The 16,844-nt window shown below is 39.6% G+C and overlaps 1 protein-coding gene across 3 annotated transcripts in view; it reads right to left on the reverse strand.

The window, feature by feature from the left end:
* The window catches only part of LOC126284816 (lysosomal alpha-mannosidase-like), a 264,961-nt gene that overhangs the window by 112,339 nt on the left and 135,778 nt on the right, over positions 1-16,844 (reverse strand). For all 3 annotated transcript variants that reach the window (XM_049984023.1, XM_049984040.1, XM_049984031.1), the window contains one exon: positions 5,751-5,887. In XM_049984023.1, coding sequence (XP_049839980.1) covers positions 5,751-5,887 — 137 coding nt within the window. The remainder of the gene's footprint in view (positions 1-5,750; positions 5,888-16,844) is intronic.

Raw genomic sequence — 16,844 nt, forward strand, 5'->3', positions numbered from 1 at the left:
CCTCTCCTTCCCTCTTTCCTGACGAAGCAACTGCCAGTTGCGAAAGCTCGTAATTCTGTGTGTGTGTTTGTGTGTTTTGTTCATGTGCCTGTCTGCCGGCGCTTTCCCGCTTGGTAAGTCTTGGAATCTTTGTTTTTAATATATTTTCCCATGTGGAAGTTTCTTTCTGTTTTATTTACATCGTCGAAAAGTAATATTATTTATATATACTGATATAAAATATTTGTATTTATTATCCAAGTTTTTTAAACAAATTAAATATAAGAAATTATATTGAAATTGACTACATCCATACAATGTATATTGTTAATGGATGAATACAGAGAGTGATTCATTCATTCATTCATTGTCCCTCTATCTATAGTGCTATGTTTTGTTTGTACACATATTATGCACTATTCTCTGTTTTGTGAGAAGTTTCTTTACAATAACTGTATAACATGGAGGGTCCCTCCCATTATGAACTGTTGTACTGGGTACATATGAGTTACTCAGAGACTAAGTGGTAAATTCAATTTTTCCCATTTCTGAGAAATGAAAGGTTTTGTATTTTGCCTAAGGTAAGTTCATTCTTTATGATAATTCATGATTCATTTGATGAAATGTACAAATGAAGTATTATAATTAGGTTTGCTACAGACATTTTAGTTATGTGCACCTTAAATTCCTTTTTATAGTCCCTAAAAGTTGTAGTACCACTTTTACTCTCAGAAATTTACTGATAGTGAAAGGTAAATTGGTATTTTACCACTCTTCATACAAATTTTTTGGTGATGTTGAATACCTGAGAAGGAAGACATTCTCATTTAATCTCCATAATTGCAATTTATTTGTAAAACATAAATTTAATGTGATACAGTAAATTTGATCTTCACTTATTGCTCACATTTTGCAGTTTTCTCTCACAAATTGAGTTAAAATAATGACATTATTGCTCTCAATTACTAAACTGCTACCTACTGAGTCTGTCTAATAGTTTGGCAGTTCACTCAGCTATGGGTTATAAATAAATTGTTGTTTCTAAATGTCGAAATTTTGTAAAATGTAGTTCTTGCTATGCTGCTATTCCAAGAGTCTTTATAAATGGGCATGTCTATTTAATCAATTTCACCATTCACATTGTCTTCCTCTGCCAAAGAGTCAACATGTCCAGGTCCAGATGGTGGTGCATTGGAGGGATGTAAGGGAAGAGTGTCATTGTGTCTTTCCGTTATGCCTCAGTGGCAGATCACACAGTTTTGTTGAGAGGGATGAGTTTTATGACATGTATTTCATGTGAGACAGCACTGCTTGATTCATGTAGACTTCAACGTAGAGCACAATCTTCCCTTACAAAGAAAATTCCTGCTTTAATAACATCTGGATATTACAAATTTAAAGAATGAAAACAATGTTAATACTTACTATCACTGTTATAATGCCTTTTTTATTTTAGAGTATAAATAAACTCACAAACCAACACAGTAAGACAAGACCACGTGGTCTTGCCATTTTACTTACATCACTATTTCTGAAAATGCACTTCACTGTGGTGGGAGAGGAAGAATGATTTTGCAGCTCTCAAGTGATTCCAGTGGGAGTTCCAAATTTTATTTTCCAAATTTTTCACACTACGACTGATTTTAACATATTATGGCAACTCTTCCTTTCTCCATAGTGTTTCTACTTACATGTGCCGAAAGTTTATTTCCATTTGCATTTACCATTTCCATACCTGTGTATGGACAGACAGGCATAGTACATCTATCCCACCCCTAAATCTTCTAAACAAACAATAGGCTCATTATTTTGTATTTTAATACCCTGATATTCTGATGCAATATATTAACTGTGCATTTATGTGAATTTTGCGACATCCTAACATTATGTTTCACTGTACTAAAGATTCTGCTGTCATCCCAGCCAGTTTACCCTTCCCTTTCCTATTGAGATGCAGGCCATGTCTTGTGAAGTCCCACTTACCTATACCATCAACAAGAACCAAACCTATGCCTGACAAAGTAACTGCCCAAAGCAGCTGATCTATCTCCATATTGAACCTCCTAACAGAGCTGTTCAATTGGGGCTGGTCAAAACCACTTGAAAGCAGGAACCAAGCCAATATTTCTATGATTCATTGCAGATGCTATTTTTACCAGGTCACACTCAATATTGTAGCCCCGATTCCTATCAGTACTGTTTCCTGCTCCACCCACTACCACAACATGATCCTGCTTTGTAAAACCCTTGCACAATGATCCTACATCCTCTATCATTTGGCTAAGACATGCACTGGGCTTGAAAATACTTGTGACCTAGTACCTGTCACCTAATTTTTCCAGAAAGAACTGGCCCACACCTCTTCCATGGCTACTACCAATCAACAGAACTTTCCTCCTACTTTCTACTTTTTTTTTGCAGCAGTTGGTTTCCTAGTGAAAGTCTGTTGAGTGCTGACTACACTTACATCTATTTGAGCCTCATCCTTAGTTGTTGTTTGTGCCAATAATGAAACAGGCTGATGCTGTTCTCTAGCCGGGACCCCTATTCCTTGCTATGACTTCCCAGCTGTCTTCACCCTCCTCCCCTGTTAATCTCATCAGTATCTCCCTAGCACTATCCAGTTCAGCCTGAAGGGCTCTAATGTTCCCTTCCTGTCCCACTATTTTCCTATGCCTTTAACATAGTTTGCAATACCATGGAAGAGACCCATTTACTCCCCCGATTTCCATGCCACTACATTCACCCCAATGTAAATATTTGCCACAACAGCTGCACAGAGCCCCAGAACTAACTTTTATACGGCAGCTCAAACACTTCTCGCTCATGGTTGATTACAATATTTTTCTACAAAATTTATCTAGGCAATAACAGTAATATTCTATTAACTATAGATCACAAAATTCACTAAAGTTATGTGAAACACTAATGTATATGTATCATATTAATATACTAATGTAATGCAGTTATCATCATATCACTTCTCCACAAGAAATTTCCTTTGGATTGTGAATAAACTGAATAGTATAGCTCAAAAACTAAAATTTTTTGACTTGGACCACTTTGGTTCTCAGCAGCTCATATATATAAGTGCATGGTCAACTATTCTTTTAAACTTGAGCCATACTTCCTCTAAGTGCTCCTGCCCTGTGCTGAAAATTACAAGTTCCTCATTGAGATATGACACTGCTGAATTTTATCTAGTTTACTGAACACATATATCTTCTTGCTTGTTTTAGTTGCCCTCTATACATTGGTAATCACTATGGCTACAACCATGCCATGCTCACTGGTACCAGTTTTGATATGAATATCCTCAAAGAGGTCAGCTCTGTTTGTGCCATCAGATCCATGATATTCTCATCATGAGTGGGGTTCTTAACTATCTGTTCTTGTGGCTATCAAGCAAGTCATGTATAACACCTTTGTTTTTCAAGCTGGTTGTGAGCAGTCTGTGATCGCAGGTGATATGATAAACAAGTGTGTGCGAGAATCAACAAAATGTATGTATATAAATATGGGTGCTTTGGTCCATAAAATAGTGCTTATTTCATTTGGTATAGTATACATCATTGGATCAGGCAATCCTACAACATGAAACCCATAAGCTATTTGTACCTTTGTTCGTTTGATTATGTTTAGAGATGTGTCAAGGCTAGTGTGAATAAGATGATGTAGTTATTGCAAGTTAAGAGTAGCAAGCGTGCTAAGTATATGGTAAGGGAAAGTCACAAATGTGCATTAATGACTTATGGTCAGAAATAAGTGTCCAGTGAAATAAAAATTTTGATTCAACTGTTGAGTGACTAGTGGTCCAGTACCTCCTCCCTCATGGCCTTTTCCTTAATGACATAACAAATGACAGATTGTTGAATACTTGTATGCTAATCTACATCTACATTTATACTCTGCAAGCCACCCAATGGTGTGTGACAGAGGGTATTTTATGTGCCACTGTCATTACCTCCCTTTCCTGTTCCACTCGTGTATGGTTCACGGGAAGAACAACTGCTGGAAAGCCTCCATGCGCACTCGATTCTCTCTCTAATTTTACATTCGTGATCTCCTCGGGAAGTATAAGTAGGAGGAAGCAATATATACGACACCTCATCCAGAAACCTCTTCTTTGGATCTTCTGTATCTCCTCTGTCAACTCGACCTGGTACAGATCCCACACTGTTGGGCAATAACCACGTACAGGTCAAACGAGTGTTTTTAAAGCCACCTCCTTTGTTGATGGACTACATTTTCTAAGGACTCTCCCAATGAATCTCAGCCTGGAACCTGCCTTACCAACAATTAATTTTATATGATCATTCCACTTCAAATTGTTCCGTACGCATACTCCCAGATATTTTACAGAAGTAACTGCTACCAGTGTTTGTTCCGCTATCATATAATCATACAATAAAGGATACTTCTTTCTATGTATTCGCAATACATTACATTTGTCTGTCTTAAGGGTCAGTTGCCACTCCCTGCACCTAGTGTCTATCCGCTGCAGATCTTCCTGCATTTCGCTGCAATTTTCTAGTGCTGCAACTTCTCTGTATACTATAGCACCATCCGTGAAAAGCTGGATGGAACTTCCCAACACTATCTACTAGGTCATTTATATATATTGTGAAAAGCAATGGTCCCATAACACTCACTTGTGGCACGCCAGAGGTTACTTTAACATCTGTAGACATCTCTCCATTGAGAACAACATGTTGTGTTCTGTTTGCTAAAAACTCTTCAATCCAGCCACACAGCTGGTCTGATATTCCGTGGGCTCTTACTTTGTTTATCAGGCGATAGTGTGGAACTGTATCGAACACCTTCCAGAAGTCAAGGAATATGGCATCTACCTGGGAGCCTAAAGCGAGTTGGGTCTCACACGATCATGGTTTCCAGAGTCCATGTTGATTCCTACAGAGTAGATTCTGGGTTTCCAGAAATGACATGATACACAAGCAAAAAACGTGTCCTAAAATTCTACAACAGACCGATGTCAGAGATATAGGCGTATAGGTTTGCACATCTGCTCAACGACCCTTCTTGGAAACTGGAACTACCTGTGCTCTTTTCCAATCATTTGGAACCTTCCATTCCTCTAGAGACTTGCGGTACATGGCTGTTAGAAAGGGGGCAAGTTCTTTCACATACTCTGTGTAGAATACTAATGGTAAGCCCTTGAAAGTCTTTGTAGAGGTTGCTTTTGGTCCTGGTATTTATAGCCCTACTTTGAATTATTTTTCAAGAAAAGAGAGATATTGGTAATGACAAAGGACACTAATGAATAAATGTATTATGAAAGTACAATTCTTGTGGGTTGAGTTTCCCCAAAACATGATTCAGTAACTCAGTAGTGAATGGAAGTATGAAGAATAAACTAGTTCCTTCACTTTTAAATCACCTAAAATGGAAGTCATGCATTTTCAAATGTGGTTGAACTAGGTCATTTAAATGTATGGCGAGGGTTTCTAATTAAGTTCATGCTCCCACTGTAGTCCAAAACTTTTATTACCTATTTCATTTAATTCCTTGTTTGATTAGAAAATTTTATAGCTTTTGAAGTTCTCTTAGAACCAGTGAATTTATAATCAATACAAAGAAATTCATTGGCAGATATAGTTAATGTTTGTTTAACTTGCTACACAACATATACCATCATATCAAAACAAAATTTTGTTGATATCAATGTCATCTCAGTGCCAGACCAAAACTTTTTTGTTGTACCTTTATAAGGAACTTAGATGATTTTTTTATAAAGGCTATTAATCTCTTACCCTTGAATCCACATTATAATCAGGGCTGTTAATGTCATCAATAATTGGTTCATCATTGCAGTTAATATCAAAACAGAAACCAGATGGTGGAGAATATGAGCCATTGAAAGCCACAGTAAACAGGCGTGATGCTGTACCTGAAATATATTTTACCTCTATTAGCCTTGATCACATTTCTGAAAAGAAATATAATCTTGTAAATATTAGGAAAAAGAAAAGCTGGGTAACTGTTTTAGTCTCACATCATTGTTAAATTACAATGCACTTCAAAAACTAAATCCCCAATTCAGGTGAAAACTCCTAAAGAAAACAGGATGATACTAAGATACTTAATTGGACCCACCACTCACTGGTGCAGATTCATGAATATATTCAAAACTTTCTAACTGTGAGCACAGGGAACCTTCTGTTTAATGAGAATCACATATTACAGAGAGTATTCTACTGAATTTCACTATGATAAACTGACAAAGTGTATTTAGCAGCTCCACCACTGGAGGGAGGGGGAAGGAGGGAAAGGGAGATGGAGAGGGGAAAGAAGGAGACAAAGAGGAAGGGACAGGTAGAAGGAAAGGGGGAGAAGGAGATAGATGGAGGGACGGAGACAGGGAAAGAAAGAGGGAGGAATAAAGAGAAGGAGAGGGCAAGAGATGATAGTGAGCAAGAGAGAGAGATAGAGATAGAGAGAGAGAGAGAGAGAGAGAGAGAGAGAAGGTGAAAAAGAAGTGGATGAAGGGAGAAACATGACAGCATTTATCCCAAAGTATTCAGATTCAACTCTGCATTAAAATTCTTACTGCTACTGATTGTGTGTTTTATTGCCACTGCACTTCTAGCTTTTTCCATGAATTTGTTTCTTCATGAATGCATGGTATGAGATAATCATATAATAGCATGCATATATATGAATCTGGCCTCCTTAAAAACCCAAAAGAAAATAACATGTTTTGGAATGCAAGTCAGGAAGAGTACCTTTATAGTTACGTCTACAGATCAATTGAATGATTACTTTATCAAAATGATAAGGAACAAGTTAGTTTACAGGGTATGTATATATGACTAATGTTTACATTTATGAACATATTATTTTTCATTACTAATTATACAGCAACTGTTACTCTTAAAAAGTAATTTTTTATGGCTTACCAATTTTTAAACAAAAATTCATTTGTGGAACAGGTTGAATTGTCAAAAGAAGTGATTATATGTTAAACGCTTTGTGACCTGTCAGATACAAAATTTCAGATGCCTTGCTACCTGCAGCCTTTTTATGTTACTGGGTAAATGATGAAAAAATTTTGTGGCTATGTTTTGAATTCTTTTTTCAACTACTGGCAGCTTTGATAATGGGAAATAAAGGTCAGAATTATCTCTAGTGTTATAGATATTGACATCACTATTCATCCCCAAATCATTACGACGATTTATGATGAAATTCACTAGGGAAAATATACAATATTATACATACTGTACTACACTACACCCTCTGCTTGTGTCTGTGTATGTATGGATTTACCCTCTCCCTTAAAACCCACATCCTTTCATCTTTCCTTTTCCTTCCCTCTTTCCTGACGAAGCAGCCACCGGTTGCGAAAGCTCAAATTCTGTGTGTGTGTGTGTGTGTGTTTGTGTGTTTTATTCATTGTGCCTATCTACCGGCACTTTCCTGCTTGGTAAGTCTTGGAATCTTTGTTTTTAACAAATTTAAAGAACATTAGAAGTAAAACATTTCAGTAGCTTACCAAATAGGGTACAGCAATTAGACAAACTTCACTCAAAAATTGACCAAACAATAAGAAGAGTTTTAATATGGAAGTAGAACAAATCAGTAACTTACCAAATAGGGTAAAACAATTAGACAAATTTTACTCAAACATGGGCCAAACAATAATAAGAGTTCTAATACATTATATAAAATACACTATTTAATACAGTATGATAGTTAAACAATGGAAAATCCAGGATGGAATGTAACAATACCAGAGAAAGAAAGTTGCTACTCACCATATAGCGAAGATGCTGAGTTATGATAGGCATGATAAAAAGATTCACACACTCATAGCTTTCAGCCATTAAGCCTTTGTCAGCAGTAGACACACATACACAACGCACACACACACACCCTCACGCAAATGCAACTTACACACACGTCTGCCATCTCAGCGAGCTGAAACCACACGGCGAGCAACAGCACCAGTGCATGATGGGAGTGGCAACTGGGTGGGGTAAGGAGGAGGCTGGGGTGGGGTATGGGAGGGATAGTATGGTGGGAGTGGCAGCCGGTGAAGTGTGGCAGTTTAGACGGGGGGCAGGGGAGAAAGAAGGTGCGGAGGGGGAGGGGGTAAGTAGCAGAAATGGGAGAAATAAAAATAAAAAGAAATTAAAAGACTAGGTGTGGCGGTGAAATGACAGCTATGTAGTGCTGGAATGGGAACATTGAGGGGGCTGGATGGGAGAGGACAGTGACTAACGCAGGTTGAGGCCAGGAGGGTTACGAGAACATAGGATGTATTGCAGGGAAAGTTCCTACCTGCGCAATTCAGAAAATCTGGTGCTGGTGGGCAGGATCCATATGGCACAGGCTGTGAAGCAGTCATTGAGATGAGGGATATCATGTTTGGCAGCGTGTTCAGCAACGGGTTGGTTCCACTTGTTTTTTGGCCACAGTTTGTGGGTGGCCGTTAATGCGGACAGACAAATTGTTGGTTGTCATGCGTACATAGAATGTGGCACAGTGGTTGCAGCTTAGCTTGTAAATCACATGACTGGTTTCACAGGTAGCCCTGCCTTAGATGGGATAGGTGATGTTAGTGACCAGACCGGAGTAGGTTGTGTAAGATGATGTATGGGATAGATCTTGCATCTAGGTCTATTACAGGGGTATGAGCCATGAGGTAAGGGATTGGGAGCACGGGTTGGTTAAGGATGGATGAGTATATTGTGTAGGTTCGGTGGACGGCAGAATACCACGGTAGGAGGGATGGGAAGGATAGTGGGTAGGACATTTCTCATTTCAAGGCACAATGAGAGGTAATCGAAACCCTGATGGAGAATGTAATTCAGTTGCTCTAGTCCCAGATCATACTGAGTTACATGCTTCCTAAAGACCATAAACCCAACCATCCAGGATGCCCCATTGTGGCTGGTTGCTGCACCACCACTGAGAGAATCTCTGCTTTCGTAGATCAACACCTTCAACCTATTACCTGGAACCTATCCTCCTATGTAAAAGATACCAATTATTTCCTCGACCAACTCCCCACAGTTCGTTTCCCTTTACCACATGGTGCCTTGCTAGTCACTATTGATGCCGCCTCCCTGTACACTAACATTCCAAATGCCCATGGTCTTACTGCTATCAAACACTACCTTTCCAGATGCCCTATGGATTCCAAACCAACAACCTCCTTCCTAGTCTCCATGACCAACTATATCCTCACCCACAATTACTTCTCCTTTGAAGACATTACCTACAAACAAATCCACGGTATGGCTATGGACACCCACATGGCACCATCCTATGGTAACCTATTCATGGGCCATCTAGAAGAATCACTGCTAAATAACTAGAATTCTAAACCCCTCACCTGGTTCAGATTCATTGATGACATCTTTGCTATCTGGATTGAAGGTGAGGACAACTTATTCACATTCCTCCAGAACCTCAACAATTTCTCCCCCATTTGTTTCACCTGGTCCTACTCAACCCAACAAGCCATATTTCTAGATGTTGACCTCCACCTGAGAGATGGCTACATCAGTACCTCTGTCCATGTCAAACCCATTAACCACCAGAGCAACACCTCCACGTCGACAGCTACCACCCATTTCACACCAAGAAGTCCCTTCCGTACAGCCTAGCTGCCTGTGGTCGTCGCACCTGTAGTGACAAGCAGTCCTTCTCTAAATATACCAAGGGTCTAACTGAAGCCTTCACTGACCATAATTATCCTCCCATCCTTGTACAAAAACAAATCTCCCATCCCTTATCTTTCCAGTCTCCCACCACCTCCCAGAGTCCCACAGTCCGGGTACAGCAGAGTATTCCCCTCATAACTCAGTACCATTTGGGACTGGAGCAACTGTATTACATTCTCCATCAGGGTTTCGATTACCTCTCATTGTGCCCTGATGAGAAATGTCATACCCACTATCCTTCCCACCCCTCCTATTGTGGTATTCCACCGTCCACTGAACCTACACAACTATATTCGTCCATCCTTACACAACCTCTGCTCCCAATCCCCTAACTCATGGCTCATACCCCTGTAATATACTTAGATGCAAGACCTGTCCCATACATCCTCTGACTACCACCTACCCCAGTACGCTCACTAACATCACCTATCCCATCTAAGGCAGGGCTACCTGTGAAACCAGTCACGTAATTTACAAGCTAAGCTGCAACCACTATGCTGCATTCTATATAGGCATGACAACCAACAAGTTGTCTGTCCACATGAATGGCCACCTACAAACTGTGGCCAAAAAACAAGTGGAACCAACCTGTTGCTGAACACGCTGCCAAACATGATATCCCTCATCTCAATGACTGCTTCACAGCCTGTGCATTTGGATCCTGCCCACCAACACCAGATTTTCTCAATTGTGCAGGTGGGAACTTTCTCTGCAATACATTCTATGTTCCCATAACCCTCCTGGCCTCAACCTGCATTAGTCACTGTCCTCACCTATCCAGCCCCCTCCCTGTTCCCATTCCAGCACTACACAGCTGTCATTTCACCACCACACCCAGTCTTTTTATTTTTATTTCTCTCCTTTCTGCTACTTACCCGCTCCCCCCTCCACATCTTCTCTCCTGCCCTCCGCCTAAACTACAACACTTCACTGTCCGCCACTCCCACCATATTATCCCTCCCCCTTCCCACCCCCACTTCCTCCCCACCCCCACCCAGTTGCCCCTCCCATCATGCACTGGTGCTGGTGCTGCTGCTTGTAGTTTAGTTTCAGCTCTCTGAGACTGCAGATGTGTGTGCAAGTTGCGTATGTGTGAGTGTATGTGTGTGTATGAGTGTATTTGTGTCTGCTGCTGACAAAGACTTAATGCCCAAAAGTGATGAATGTGTGAATCTTTTTATTGTGCCTATCGTGACTCAGCATCTTCGCTATATGGTGAGTAGCAACTTTCCTTCTCTGGAATCAGTATGATAATTACTACATCTGCATAGATTACTCTTTGATCCACCGTATGGCTCTTGGCGAAGGGTGCACTGTACCACTACTAGTCATTTCCTTTCCTGTTCCACTCGAAAATAGAGTGAGGGGAAAATGACTAACTAAATGCCTCCATATGAGCCCTAATTTCTCATATCTTCTCTCTGTGGTCCTTAAGCACAATGTATGTCAGTGATAGCACAATCATTCAGCTGTCAGCTTCAAATGTACATGGATCTACATCTACATCTACATGGATACTCTGGAAATCACATTTAAGTGCCTGGCAGAGAGTTCATCGAACCATCTTCACAATTCTATATTATTCCAATTTCGTGTAGCGTGCGGAAAGAACGAACACCGATTTTTTGTATTAGCTCTGATTTCTGTTATTTTATCATGGTGATCATTCCTCCCTATGTAGGTCTGTGTCTACAAAATAATTTCACATTTGGAGGAGAAAGTTGGTGATTGGAATTTCATGAGAAGATCCCGTCACAACAAAAAACACCTTTCTTGTAATGATTTCCAGTCCTAATCCTGTATCATTTCTGTAACACTCTCTTATACTTTGCGATAATGTAAAACAAGCTGCCTTTCTTTGAATTTTTTTGATGTACTCCATCAGTCCTATCTAGTAAGGATCCCACACCACACAGCAGTATTCTAAAAGAGTATGTCCTGCCAATAAAATGCAGTCTTTGTTTAGGCTTCCCCACAACATTCCCTACGTGTTCCTTCCAATTTAATTTGTTCATAATTGTAATACCTAGGTATTTAGTTGAATTTATGGCTTTTAGATTAGAATGATTTACCATGTAATCAAAGTTTAATATGTTCATTTTAGCACTCATGTGGATGAACTCACACTTTTTGTTATTTAGGGTCAACTGCCACATCTTGCACCATTCCAGTATTTCTTCTATATCGTTTTGCAACTTGTTTTGATCTTCTGATGACTTTACTAGTTGATAAATGACAATATCAACTGAAGTTGGCTGCTCAGATTGCCATTCAAATAGTTTATATAGATAAGAGACAGCAAAGGGCCTATAACACTACCTTGGGGAACGCCAGAAATCACTTCTGTTTTGCTACATGACTTTCTGTCAATTACTATGAACTGTGACCTCTCTGACAGGAAATCACAAACCCAGTCACATAACTGAGATGATATTCCATAAGCACACAATTTCACTACGAGTTGCTTGTGTGGTACAGTGTCAAAAGCCATCCAGAAACCAGAAATACAGAATCGATCTGAAATCCGTTGTCAATAGCACTCAACACTATATGTAAATAGAGAGCTAGTTGTGTTTTGCAAGAATGATGTTTTCTGAACCCATGTTGAGTATGTGTCAATAGACTGTTTTCTTTGAGGTAATTCATAATGTTCGAATGCAATATATGTTCTAAAATCCTGCTGCACATTGACATTAACAATATGGGCCTGTAATTTAGTGGCTTACTCCTACTACTCCCTTCCTAGAATATTGGTGTGACCTGTGCAACTTTCCAGTCTTTGGGTACGGATCTTTCATTGAGCCAACAGTTGCATATGATTGTAAAGTATGGAGCTAATGCATCAGCATACTCTGAAAGAAACCTAATTGGTATACAGTCTGGACCAGAAGACTTGCTTTTATTAAGTGATTTAAGTTGCTTCACTACTCTGAGGATATTTACTTCTACGTTACTCATGTTGGAGGCTGTTCTCGATTTGAATTCTGGAATATTTACTTCGTATTCTTTTGTGAAGGCATTGCGGAAGACTGTGTTTAGTAACTCTGCTTTGGCCACATTGTCTTCGATAGTATCTCCATTGTTATCATGCACATACGACCACAATCTCTTAGGATTTTCTGCCAGGTTTCAAGACAAAGTTTTGTTGTGTAAACTGTTATAGCCATCGCGCACTAAAGTCTGTACTAAAAGATCGCCAATCTTCAGAATTTTGCATCTGTTTAAATTTGGTATTTTTGTTTCGTTTTTCCTGCAACAGTGTTCTAACCTGTTTTGTTTACCAAGGAGCATCAGATCCATCGTTTGTTAATTTATTTGGCATAAATCTCTCAATAGCTGCCAATACTATTACTTTGAATTTAAGGCACATCTGGTCTACACTTATATTATTAATTTGAAATGAGTGGAGATTATCTCTCAGGAAGGTGTCAAGTGAATTATTATCTGCCTTTTTGAATCAGTATATTTTGTCGCTTATTTTTGGAGGATTTATGGATTACAATATTAAATCTTAGTACAACAACTCTGTGTTCACTAATCCTTGAATTGGTTTTGATGTTTGTTATAACTCAGGATTATTTGTTGCTAAGAGATCAAGTGTGCTTTCACAACCATTTACTATTCGTGTGGGCTCATGCACTAACTGCTGAAAATAATTTTCAGAGAATACATTTAGTACAATTTCAGATGATATTTTATGCATACCACTGGAATTAAACATATATATTCACCAACATATCGAGGGCAAATTAAAGTCACCACCAACTAGTATTGTATGAGTCGGGTACGTGTTTGAAATCAAACTCAAGTTTTCTTTGAGCCTTTCAGCAATTGTATCATCTGAATTGGGAGGTCAGTAAAAAGATCCAATTATTATTTTATTCTGGTTACCAACAATGACCTCTGCCCATACTAACTCACAGGAAGTATCTACTTCAATTTTACGACAAGTTAAACTACTTCTCATAGCAACAAACATGCCACAGCCAACTGTGTTTAGCCTATCCTTTTGGAACACCATTTGGTTCTTTGCAAAAAGTTCAGCTGAGCTTATGTCTGGCTTTAGCCAGCTTTAAGTGCCTATAACGATTTGAGCATCAGTGCTTTCTACTAGCGCTTGGAGCTCTAGTACTTTCCCAACACAGCTACGACAATTTACAACTGTTATACCAATGGTTCCTGTATCTACGTTCTTCCCGTGTTCAGCCTGCACTCTTTGTGACTGAAGCCCTTCTTGTATTTTCCTGTGACCCTGTAACGTAAAAAACCATCCAGTCCATGCCACACAGCCCCTGCTACCTGTGTAGCCGCCTCCTGCGTATAGTGGACACCTGACCTATTCAGCGGAACCCGAAACCCAACCACCCTTTGGCGCAAGTCAAGGAATCTGCTGCCTACACAGTTGCAGAACCATCTGAGCCTCTGATTCAGATCCTCCACTCAGCTCTGTACCAGAGGTCCGCAAATGGTCCTGTTGACTATGCTGCAAACGTTCAGCTCTGCTTTCATCTTGCAGCCGTTACTACTTCTGTTAGCCACTTGAAACCAGAGAGAATCTCTTCTGATCCAAAGTGACACACATCATTGGTACTGACAGTGCAGTTGGCTGCACCCTGTGCTCTTCATGGCATCCGGGAGGACCTTTTCCACATCTGGAATGACTCCATCCAGTACACACACGGAGTGCACATTGGTTTGCTTACCCTTCTTGTCAGCCAAGTCCCTGAGGGGCCCCACGATGTGTCTAATGTTGGAGCTCCCAACTACCAATAATTCCACCATATGCGACTGCCCAGATCTTGCAGGCTGAGTGGTTTCCTCTCAAACAGGACAGGCTACAGCATCTGGCTCAGTAACAGTGTCAGCTACAGACAGCACCTGGAACCTGTTTGTCAGACAAACTGGGGAGGCCTTATGTGCGGCTGCCTGGGAAGTCTTTCACCACCTGCTTCAACCTGGGCCAACCTCCCACTTGACGACAGGCAAGGGGTCAGCCTCAGTGTGACCATAACTGCGTTGGCCACCAGTGAGGACCAATCAGAGGACTCAGACGCACTGGACATCTGTTGGATCCCCACAGCCAGCCCAAAACAGTGGTGCACATCCACTGCAGCCTCAAGCTGTGTAACCGAAGCCATTACAGCCTGAAGTTTACAGCAAAGTGTCACCAACTCAAGCCGGTTATCTAAATTTTCTCAGTAGTGTTCCTTGAATCCCACCAGGGATTGCTACTTGAGTTCCGGAAGCACCCCCATAATATATGCTGTTTGAACCTGTAGTTGACAACTCTAGCAGCCCACGTCCTATCTGCTTTGATGTCCCGCAGTCCAGATCTGGTATGGATCCCAGACACCAGAGCAGTATACAGGAATAGGTTGCACTAACATCCTATATGCAGTCTTCTTTACAGGCGGACCACCCTTTCCTACAATTGTCTCATTAAACCAAAGACAACCATCCCCTTCCCTACCACAGTCCTGACATGCTCGCTCCATTTCATGTCACTTTGAACCATTGATCCCAAATACTTAAATGAGTTGTCTCTGTCCGAACATCACAAGTTTTATCTTCAAACTTGTCTGCATTAACTTACATTTTTCCACATTTAAAACTTGCTGCCAATCATCACACCAACTGGAAATTTTGTCTGAGTTGTCCTGTATCTTCCTAAAGTCACTCAACTTTTGTACCTAACTGTACACATGGTATCATCAGTAATCAAACACAGATTGCTGTCCACCCTGTCCGTCAAATGATTTTGTATATAGAATACAATGGAAGTCCTATCACACTACACTGGGGTGCTCCTGACAATACCCTTGCTGATACCCTTGTATCTGATGCACATCCACCATCAGGATCAACATATTGGGTTCTATTACTTAACAAGCCTTTGAGCCACTTAAATATCTGTGGACCTATTCCACAAGCTTGTAGAAATCTAAAACTGCCTAGTGCTCTTCATCCACAGTTTGCAGTATGTCATGTGAGAAAAGAACAAGCTGAGTTTTGTATGAGAGATGATTTGTAAAGGGACATCCTTCTCTAGCATTACTTCTCCTCAACATTAGTATTAACTACCAGTAATATTTTTCGAATTTTGGACAGATCAGTATTATCTCAGCTGTTTCTGTGAAAAATTTCATATAATTTTATACACCATATGTTACATTTCAAGCTTAATTTTATGAAAAGGAATTATTTTATTTTCGATGTGTCAATTGATACATACTAATTCTGACTGTACAGTTAAAATTCTTTTTTAGAAACATTTCAAATTACAAATTATTAGGCAAACTTAAAATTTCTGTTATGAATTATGCAATCTAGTCCTGTTTATCATATTTTGTTCTGAATTTACTTCTGAAATAGTAATCAACTCATTTGTCAAAGAAAGTTGTAAACCCTTTGAAATAATGTTATTACCACAGAGTGAAGAGTAGTAGTAAGCATGTCTCTGATGTGGTCAGACGTATATCTGTATTTTGGGAGAACAATGTAATTTTTGCTTTATCTGTGTGAAAATTCAAAAGACTGTGTGATACACAGAAATGTAACAAAATAAATTAATGAAAAACAAAAGTTCTGCAACAACAATCTTCAAAATTATTTAGATCAGTTGAACCATGAGAACCTAAAATGCAAGAATTTCAGCTGCAAGAATCAGACACCTAGAAAAGAACAACGGGAGCCAACTCTACAACAGAATATAAGTAAACTAAAAAGTTTGTTGTAATCTTACTTCAGTCAAATGTTCAGAAAAGACTTTGCACATTGGTGAACAATAGCAGCAACTAGGAAGGAGGTCGTAGATTAAAAGTATGGGTGTCGTCGATGATTAAGTGACTAATAATGAAGGTTGCAGAAAAGACAGTGCTTTATTTTGTTTACAATTTATGTATGAATAAATTTTTGAAGCAAAAAACCCAAAGGCTGTCCAACAAAGCAAATCCGAAAACAATACCAACAGGATGATGTACTGTCAATAATGATGGACCAGATTGAATGAATGTGAAGAGGATTCTACGGCTACAACACGGACATCAAAAAGGAAAGAAAAGTATAAACTGATGTGAAGTTAATTTGTTTGGGACTCATGGGATTTTTAACAAAAGTAATAGGGACAAAAGCAAAAATGAAGTACAAATAAAAGCTATAGGATCCAGTCAGGACATG

The sequence above is a fragment of the Schistocerca gregaria genome, chromosome 1, assembly GCF_023897955.1.
Source record: "Schistocerca gregaria isolate iqSchGreg1 chromosome 1, iqSchGreg1.2, whole genome shotgun sequence".
In the NCBI taxonomy this organism is placed as follows: Eukaryota; Metazoa; Arthropoda; class Insecta; order Orthoptera; family Acrididae; genus Schistocerca; species Schistocerca gregaria.